The 10,955-nt window shown below is 33.0% G+C and overlaps 1 protein-coding gene across 1 annotated transcript in view; it reads left to right on the forward strand.

Moving 5' to 3' along the window:
* The first annotated feature begins 8,944 nt into the window (after positions 1 to 8,944).
* Positions 8,945 to 10,955, forward strand: part of LOC106684790 (uncharacterized) — a 7,200-nt gene continuing 5,189 nt past the window's right edge. The window contains exon 1 of the mRNA XM_014427064.3: positions 8,945 to 9,415. Coding sequence (XP_014282550.1) covers positions 8,976 to 9,415 — 440 coding nt within the window. The 5' untranslated portion in view covers positions 8,945 to 8,975. The remainder of the gene's footprint in view (positions 9,416 to 10,955) is intronic.

Consider the following 10,955-nt stretch of genomic DNA (forward strand, 5'->3'; position numbering starts at 1 on the left):
ACCTAATACCGCGTCCACTGATCGCTTCTTTGCAACTCGTAAATAGGTTCAAGATCGTGAACCATTTATACTCTTTCCAAGTAAAGGTATCAACGTGAAGGTCCCTCAGTGGCCTATCTTCGGTGGGTATTTTTTTCTGGGCTGCCCTTGGTTGGAGTCTATCGTATTTAGTGCTTGGGCACACATTGCACCCCCAATATGGTTTCCTGAATTATCCGACGCATCCCCCACCAAAAGTATCTGCATTTCAGAACTAGGAATGTTTCGTTTAACCCCCGATGATTTTTTTACCCTGATGGCACGCAAGTATAACTTTCTTTTTTTACCTTACTTTAATTATTTTTTTTTAACTTTCCATGTCTCGAACCGTCTCTACCATCAGTTTACATCGGTCGAAATTACAATCTACTCCTACCTGCTCCGACCGCCATAGCCTTTTAATTTTTCCCAAATCGCCGCGTTCCCCACGTAAATGAGGTACGATCTACCCGACTTGGACGCATCTTAAAGCGCCCGGCAAATTTGATCTTCCCGCGCTCTCAGTGTCGACCAGACGGTAGTAATCGAACTCCTGCCGTACTTACCGTATTCTATTTTCATCAACCCTGCCGATTCTAGTCTTCCAAACGATTTGACGGGGTTTATAGGGTGGAATAATCTTTACCACTTCCTCCATCTCTCTGGGTCTTTCCCTCCTAAAACTTTCGTCCCCTGTAGATGCTGTACCCTACTCCCGTTCCGGCCATTCAGGGTTTTCCTCCTCCCCCGGTGTCCATTCTCTCAGAAATTGTCGAACATCCTCGGGAAGTTCCCCTCGCCCTTCCTCTATGGCAGTGATTGCTCGAGAGAGTCAATTTGCGGTGACATTCTCCTTACACAGCTTGTAACACTATGTCCATCTTATATAAGTTAAAGAGCTCTTTCCACCGGGTGACACTCGTCGACAACTCTTTTAACATTCCCACCCCCTGGATAGGGTGGTGGTCCGTATGGATCCTTGATCTCCTGCCGAACGCGTAGGGTCGGAAATAATCCACGGCCCACACAATCCCCAACAGTTCTCTTTCAAGGGCATTATAGCGCATTTCTGCCACAGTCAACCGCTAATTGCCGTACGCAATCGGTCGCTCACCTCTCGATTATCTTGAGAAAACTCGGCTCTCAACGCATATTCGCTTGAGTTTACCGTAACCGCGAAGGGCTTTTAAAAATCCGGGAACGCGAGGACCGATTACTTCTGAAATTCCTCCATACATAAGCGTATATTGCCTTCAACGGCCAGGAACAACCATTGGTCTGCCCCAAGCAAGTTCTCGTTCTGGTAGTCCAAAAGTCTGATTATCCTGGTGGGTTTTATCGTCCAGCAGCCCCAAAACAATTCTAGTGGGCAGGGAGCGTCGGTAGACCACCTACAACCTATGGTAGGAGATGCGCAGCTAATCATTGGCCTCCCCATTGTCACATGTGAGAGGGAACCAGCCCGGCTCCGTCTCCTCTCCGAAAGTAGTTAACGCCAAGGGTCTCCTTCTAGTGCGGGGTTCATTCAGTCTCAGCAAATTTAGTTGGGGTTTGAGAATCTACTTACACATTGTAGCCGACACTTTAAGCTGCTCAACTGTAACCAAATTAACCATTGGCGATAGTTATTATTTGTATTTGTATTGGTTACCGTATGAGGTCAGTCTTGATATGCCCTGTAGTAGGAACAGCAACAATACATCTGGAATATCAAGAGATCTTCCAGAACTTCAGAAACTATAATCTCTCGTACTCCTAGTATTTGGTGACGCTACACGCAGTTTGTGACTGCATTATCCTTCATCAAAACGAACTGCTCATTAATAAATGGAGCAAACGTGATTCCAGCCTCTGAAAACACTTCCTTAAAGTACCATTGTCCAGTCTGACCTTCCAAATTGTATTCTCTTATCTATTTATAAACATAATTTAGGATCATGCAACAACCATTTAAACAGGACTTACTCCACTAAGACAAAGTGGAAGTACAGCTGGACTGATGTTAGTCAGATATAGTAAAAAAAAAAAAACTTACATCACATTTACTCTTAACGGCTCATATTATATTTTATATTTAATCTATACACTTCAAATTCCATATTTTAGTAATCTATGCCCTGTTTGTATAGATTTAATGTATTTTTATTAGTTAGTATTTGCTTATGTTAATTTATAATACACAAAACTTAATGATATACGATTAACTTTATTGCGCACGTTACTTGTACATATCCATATTATACTGGATTAGGTTACATCTCAGTTTAGCCACCCTTAACCGTATATATATAACTGGGTTCATGCCTTATCACTAAAGAAACAAACTTCATAATACTGACTCATTTTATTGATTGATTTAAGTACAAATAATTGTTTTTATGATAAAGTATTTTTGAATGGAATATGGTCCGGGTGCGGTAAAAAAAACTCGAATAGTAAATGGGTATACTATTTTTATTGAGCCAACGTTTCATGAACATATTTCAACATAAAGTATTTTTTTTCTTTCTGTTTTTAATTTATTTTTTTTTTTAACGTCTGAATTGATGAATTACCAAATACCATTATGATTTTGTTGCAAAATCCAATAATTTGAATATTGAACTATCAAAAATGAGAAAATGAATTAATTACAGAAGTGTTTCAATGAATTATATCCCATTCCTAAATCGAGTAGATTTACAAGGACCTAAATGGCTTCACTGAGAAAAAATAAATCTAAAGTAAAGAAGCCAAATTAAGAGTGATATCAAGCACTCTTCTAATTAGCTAGAAGCCAAACAAATATATATTAAGTGAAAAAAAGAAAAAAGAAAGACAGAAAAAATACTTGGCTGCCTATAAAAGAGGAGTCAGATGGGAAAACCGCCAGTTCGTTCTTCCGTGTTGATTGGTAAGTGCGAATCAACAAAATGTAAGCAAGCAGTGCATAGATTTATTTGTACTACATCTTAATGCATAATGTTATAACAAGTTTTATATATAATTTGAGATCAAAAATTTTAAAAATTACAACATTGTAAAGATTAGTTTTAAAGAATAACGAGAATGAAATATCAATGATAAATGTTTATTACGCAAATGATTGTACAAAAAAAAAATATTTTAATTTGTTAGTAGGGATGGGTGATAAGACCTGTTATTATTTTACCAAAATAAAGATTCATTTCATGGTCATTTGAACATACCTTCATTCTTGTTAAAAGTTCTTTATACTTAAGGAAAGCAATTAGCTTTTTCTCATCATTTACCACACCAAAAATGCTTTTTAATGTGTACATTTTGAGATTTCCTTTTAAAATTAATATCAACAGTTTTCCGTAACAAAACAATGAACATATCTTTTAATATTAGATAAATTATTCTTCAAGAGTGAATATACTATAATTAACAAGTAACGTCAAAAGACGTAATTAACGTTAGATATATTCTCACTCGTAGAAATGTATTTAGTTCTTTATCAACTATAAAATTGTTTATCTCCCCACCGAGGCACTTATTCCACGAGATGGAATCCGCAATTCAATATTTCCTATTCAACTTTTTTTTCGATAATGAAATAATCCTGTAATGGATGCTTTTATTTCTACGCTAACCATCTCGCGACAAAACGCTTATTGAAGTAATATAAGGAAAATGACATAGAACACATATGCAAAGCTTATTTCAAATTACAAACATGTCACGAGTAACTTATTCCACACGTGTACCATTTTAAGGCCGAAGAAAAAGTACATATTTAAATGAATATTCAGTACAAAAAAAAAAATAGACAATGATTTTCTTTTTTTTGACGACTTACAAGTTCAGCTAGGTTATCAGTCAAATTTTAGAAGTAGATTTTTGTTTTCATATACTAATTAGTTTTAGAAGAAAAGTTTTATTTTCATTTAGTGATAATTAACTAAATAAAAATCCATAAAGTTAGAAAATATAATTTTTTATCAAATAAAATTAACTGTTGATTTTGAATCTTAAAACTAATAGTATAGTTACGATTATGGAGTGAGATTAAGAAATAATTTTTCAATTTACAAAAAAACCTTCCGTGTTTCTTTTCTTGTTTTACTTTACTTTGATGTAGATTCATCTATTATTTCAGTATAACAAATTATTCGTTCTGGCAAGGATAACTGAACCTGTGAATTAATACATGACATTTTGTACTTTAGTTCATTTTCAATTTGTTAGATCTATTCAACTCCCTCTTTAATGCGTTAAATTTTATTTCAAATAGTTTCTTTTTTCTTCCCTGTATGAAAGGGGATAAAATATTAATGATAAATGTTTACTTCGTACATTAAATTGTCCAATTTTTACAGATAAGCAGAAATGTTGAAGGTCTTTGTCATCTTAAGCTTCGTTTTGGGATTGGCGACTTTATGTGTTTGCCAACTGAATTTTTCTCCAGGGTGGGGGAAACGTAGCCAGGAAGAGTGTAAGCTCAACACGGAAGCTGTATTTTACATATACAAAACCATACAAGTACGCTTTAATATAATTTATGTATGACTATATATCTATCTAATTATAGTTGTTTGCATGAATAAGTTACTTATACACACGTAGCTAAATATGAATAAAAAAATATTTGGAAAGACCTCTAGAATAGAATTTTTTTTAAAACTGTCTTTTTCTTCCTTAAGATCAAAAATTAAAACACAATAGTGCTAAATTTATGTATTTATTTGTTAGACGTTCCTGGAAATTCTGTGTTCCCCTCTTCAATATATAGACAACGAATTATAAAAAGTACAAAAAAAATTATGCTAAGAGAGTAACGCAGTATCCCCGAAACGTACAAGATATAAATAAATTAAACACTATCGTGTTTTAATTTTTGACTTGAAGGTAGAATTTGAGGATAAAAATTGTAAAATAGTGAAAGTCAGATGGTGAAACAAATAAGTTATTCTTTTTTATACTAAAAATATTTTTTTTAAAAATATTTAAACATGTAAACTTTTTTTAGTAAAAGAAAATTTTCGAAGTTTAAGATTCTAAATATAATAATGTGAAATATTTATTGTGTATTTACTAACTCAATACTTAATATTTTCAGAACGAAATAAAGAAAATAATGGAATGCGAAAAGTTATCAAGATAGAAGAAAAAACATGAATCCTAATACCACAGTATCCTAATACCTTGCTGAAAGGAGGTTCCTATGTCAATGAGCAGTCAATAAATTGTTGAATAACTAATTCAATTTATTTTCCTATATATTTATTCCATCCAATACTGGTAAAAATAATAAGATATATCTAGGAAGTGAAGTAAAAAGTTGCATAAATCAGAATTTCAACATGTTTTAAACCGTTGAAAATACATTATTACAATATGTTAAAATTTTACATTATTATCAAGACCAATTTATTGTAATTTCAAGGTAATTTTCGTACCTAAGCGGTAGTTCCAAGGTTAGGTTGATATTGACAGTAGTTGTGATAGTGAAAGCTATCGCAGCCATTATGATCATGTAACCTAAAATTTGCTGCAGAAAATGCTTAGATTTTGACTTTTAGTCAGAGTTGGGCAAACATTATTTGATTGACAAGAGACGAATACATTTGTACACGTGAATTTTCTACTCGAATAATAAATTATTCGGAAAAAAAATTCTAATGTTTTATTCGATTTAAATAATATTTCAAATATTCGAATACAAAAGTATTCGGATTGTTTAGTCGTATTTTTATTCGAATAAAAATGTATTCATCTCTCGTCAATCGAAAACTTTTTGCCCAACTCTGGTTTTAGTTAAGCAAAAAACTGAAAATATTTACATTTTCTTTGTGAAGCCCACCGGCTGGCGAATACATGAAATAGGAAACAAATGAAATTCGGATTCAGCCTCCCAAAAAATATATAGAATAATTGAGAAAACCTTCAATACTTTTTCCTGATTCCTCTATTTGAATCCTCAACGCCTGGACTATTTATAGAGCTCTCTAGTCAACTTTAAGTTTGTGTTGAATGTCATTTCCGAAAAATCCTTAACTTTGTAGTCATTAGCTAAAAATGTAAAAAAAAATTATAATTAACAATAGAAATTATGAATTTTAGTCTATAATGAAGAATAACGCTTTTTTAGAGTGGTCATTGTGTCACTTGTACTAAAACTAATATTTCATTTAACGTTAATTTTTTTTCACTACATGTTTTATGTTCTTTTATATTTTTTAAATTATTTGTTGTCACCTTTGGAATAGTTCATTTTAAATTATTATTATTAAATTAAAATATTCATATTTTCTTGTTGCTTTTGCATTATATGACTTTATATTTTTATTTAAATAAATAATTTAAATTTTGTCCATTATAATCTCAAAACCTTTTATTTTCTTTACAAGTCCGACGTTTCGGCCAATTCGGCCATCCTCAGGGACAATCTTAATAAAATTTTTGAAATAAATAATTTAAAAACACAACTTCATGCAGGCTATTCTGCCAAGGACAATTCAAAAATTTAAAAATCATTAAAATAACAAGCATTGTTGTGATAAATTTTAACAAAAAAGTAACTGTGATAAAGAACTTTAATTTTTGTTTTAATTAGAAATTGTGGAATTGACCTGGACAAAATAGCCTGTATGAAGTAGTGTTTTTAAATTATTCAAAAACTGTATTGAGATTGTCCCTGAGGATGGCAGAAACGTCGGACTTGTAAAGAAAATAAAAGGTTTTGAGACTATAATGGATAAAATTTAAATTATTTATTTAAACAACATTAACCAGTCTTATTTAAAGTATTTAAGATTATAAATTTATATTTTTATTTCCTTGACCCTGTTTGTTTACTTAAATATTTAATTAGCTATATATATACGGTTTATTTTCCACTTCTTTCATTACTTTATTTTCATTTTATACATATCTTTACTAACTAGATTTTTATATGTATTTTGTTATCTGTTCTTTCCTACAACTTAATTTTACTCTTTCCATACAGCCTCTGTCTTATTATAACACTATTCATGTTGGTCAACAATATTTATGTATCCATAATGCTATTTTCTTATTGTCTATCATTCTATCCTAGGATATCCTTTTATTCATTCTTTGTTATCTTTAAGCTCTGAGTTCTGATGAAGCCTAGAAATTCTGGCCGAAACGTTGGCACTAATAAATCAGTTTTTACTTATTCATGTTCTTTACTGAGCGCAGCCCCAATCATCTTCTCCTCACATATATATATATATATATTTCCCGGTCAGCAATCTTCTCATTCATATGGACTCATTTAATCCTTCAATCTCATGATAGACGAAATGATTTTACGAAGTTTCATTAACGGGCCAATTATTTTTTTATATGTAATTTTTACCTGTACTATACAAACAGAATGGATACAAATCGAACAAGTGTCCCCTCCCATCAATGAACACATTAGGGGAGGGAATAGTTGTTGATAACAAATCTATTTTTCATTGATTTGGGTCGCCATGGAAGGCAATGACCACAACAGAGCACTCATCAACTTTCACCCTAGCCGCTACCTTTCCTTACACATTTGATTGGTCAATTCCCTTCTTCCCTATATAAAGCTATAACAATATTATCTTAAAATGACAGGTAAATGTTGGTGTTTGTCCAATCGAGGTTTAAATTAACCAACTTCGATTTATAAAGTTTCTAAGTTCATTGACATTTTTTACATCCCCTCATGGAATCAAAAATTAGTTTAATCTAAGTTTTTATTTGAAATATTCTACTTACAGAGGCAAAAATGAAGGTAAACACTATATGGAAATACAGGTGATTCGAAAATATCTCTAACTGCTAAATTTTCAGAGATGGCTAATCCTTTTTGCATGCAGTATAAGCTAACGAAGATGGGAATGAATGATAAAGATCAGTGGCAATCTATTAATTGCGTGCCAATACCTCATATTGATATTTTTCTGATAACATCTGATTTTAATTAATTGTGCCCCACAGTTAACCCAGGAGTGAAATTGGGAGAGGGGGGGGGGGTTAAATTGTCGCTATGTGAATCACGGGTCCCCCAAAACAAACGATGGTAGTTCAAACTCACATTCTGTTTAATTTATTGAATTCTGTCAGTGCTGAAAATAATATTTTTACTGTTATGTATTTGAAAATACTGTTATATGTTCATTTCTTTAATACTGTAGTTAATATTAATTTTATATCTCTTTTCTCAATGGCAAAAATAATGACGTGTTACGGGATGGAAATTTAGTATTTTTGAAGGCACTAAAAGCAAATTCCATCTTTTTAATAAGTAAAAAAAAAATTAAACTAGAAAGTAAAAACTTTCAGCAATTTCGAAGATAAATTTTAGAAAATGTGTCAAACTTGATAAGGCAACTTAGACTTTAATTATGCTTCATAAATAGAGAACAAAGTTTAAAATGAAGCATCTCAAAATTCTTATCATTGTAATCTCACGAATGTAATAATTTATTCAAACACGAAGTGAGAGAGTGCAAGGATTGACTCATAACAAGTATATACAGCGACCCTCAAATATTAGGGGAATGACCATTTTCGATAAAATGTTCTGGAAGAATATCTTCCCATATAATCGGACAATATGTTATATCTGTCCTAAGATCGCCAAATTTTAGCTTCTTTCTCTTTTTACTATATAATTATTGTTATATCTATTACCTTCAGAATAATATAATTATATATATTCCCCTAGTTGAATTATCCTTTTTCTTTCTTAAAAATATTTCTGAATATATTATTCAGATAAATATAATAATAATATATATGTTTGTGTGTGTGTGTTAGTACACATAATAATCATATTATAATTATCTGAATAATACATCAGAAATATTTTTAAGAAAGAAAAAAAATAATCTAACTGGGGGAACCGGGAGCATCGCGGCAAGTAACCCCCTTCGCCTCCTCTCTCCCCCTCCGCCCTCCTACAAAGAATTGCGCATGCGGACGGAGGAGTAGCCAACAGAGACAGAGCAGTGATGGGAGAAAGAGCAACGGTGCGGGTGAGCGGGAACAGAAGCGTGGAGCTGACAACAGCCGAAGGAGGTGACGCCTGGCCCGCGCTGCTCACCGCTAACCTCGCCGCTTCCACCCTTGCATCCTCCTGCCTTCTCGTTTCCTCCTCCCAGGACGTACTCCTCGCCAGTTGGGCCTTCCTCGTCGCTTCCGACAGCCTTCTTAACCAAGGTGGAGCGATTCTCTACCAGATCACCGGACACCATTCCTCCTGCCTACCTCTCGCTTCTTCCACTCTCTTTTGTATCGTCCTCCAGATTTATTTCTTAGCATCTCTTTCTGTATTTCCGTCCCCTTATATACCTTTATATATCCATATACTCGTACCTTTTATTCTAGCATTGGTTATTATGATGCCTTTCTTATTTCCTCAAGTTGCTGTTGCGACGTACTTACGCAGTAGGTTAGTAACGCCTTACCATTTATTAAATACATTAAGATGTATATATATGTGTGTGTGTGTTTGTGTGCGTGTGCGTGCGTGTGCGTGCACGAGCGCGTGCGTGCATATCGGAGTCCTCCCCCTCTTTTCCGGACACAGACACCAATTTCATTCCCGAAAATTTATATTAAACAAAAAGTATATAATGTACGTATGTATGTAGTCATTAACTACAAATCTTATCAAATGACTGAGTAAATATGAATCCGTAATAATATTCAGGGTGTCAGAATAAATCCTAAAAAATGAAGGCTGAGGCGTGATGTTAATAGATTAATGTGTTAATTTTTTTTTTAATAGTTTAAAAACTATATTGATTTTTTCGTATTTAATGGTATCATAGATTAAAGGATGATATGTGTGTAAACCTAATGTTTCATTCAGTGTTCTTTATATATTTATCTTTTCCTAACAGATACTTCAGTATAACGGACAAATATCCTTCCCGTGGGTATCCATTATGGAGAAGTTTTACCGCATATATGTATGTATTATATAATGATATAATTGAAGAAAAAAAAAACTGTGAGTCAATTATTAGAGGAGTATCCGCGGTACAAGAGAGATATCGAATAAACAAGAGCGTGGACAACGATGAAAGGAAAAATGTTTCTATAACGTTTTGCAGGCCAAAATCTGCTATTAAACTCTGGATTTATAAAGTTAATGAAAATTTCTCTCGTTTGATAAAAAACTTATATTTTTCAAAGACCTATAATGTTATCTTAATAACGTATATCTAATGTTTAATTTTAACATAGATGTAACGTTTAATTTTTAATGTTTTGAAATATGAAGTTGTGAAACTTCTTATATCTAATGTTTAATTTTTAATGTTAGATACATAACTTCTTTATTACTCTAATTCCCACTGGATGTATAAAAACAGCCAGATTCTTTATTTTGGAGAACCTTCAAATATTCTTGCTAGATAGTGAAATTATTTATTGGTATAAAAATATGCTGCATGGTCAGGCGATAGAGGAAAAATCACATGTAATGTAGGTAGTTTTGGATTTCAACAGGTACTAGATTTATATAGTTTTGCATCAAATATTGATTTTTAAATGTAAAAAAATAAAGAGAGGGGTAATGTTAGAAAGATAAAAACTCCTCATTCTGACAATGAAAGTGAACAAATGTGGGTTGAGTAATAATTCATATTGCCAAAATATATATATTAAATGTATACAGGAGTGGGTAGCTCAGTGGTAAGGCACTGTGATACTACCTCGAAGGATCTGGGCTCAAATCTGCCCGTGGCAGATAATTATTTTTTGTTTCACTATAGCCATGAATCAGCCCTGTGGGTTCGGGAGCCCTGGGGTCCACCCAGCATCATTAAGTGGATACCCTTAATTGGGTAAAAATCTGGCGGTCGAGTGTGTTTCTCACCAAATCACCTACTAGCACAACTGTTGGTCAAGTAACAGTACTTCCTTACAAAGAACTGCACCCCTGACCCTTCATGGGTTGTCGCGGTAGAGATATAATTTTTTTT

The sequence above is a fragment of the Halyomorpha halys genome, unplaced genomic scaffold, assembly GCF_000696795.3.
Source record: "Halyomorpha halys isolate HHAL.00 unplaced genomic scaffold, Hhal_1.1 Scaffold617.1, whole genome shotgun sequence".
In the NCBI taxonomy this organism is placed as follows: Eukaryota; Metazoa; Arthropoda; class Insecta; order Hemiptera; family Pentatomidae; genus Halyomorpha; species Halyomorpha halys.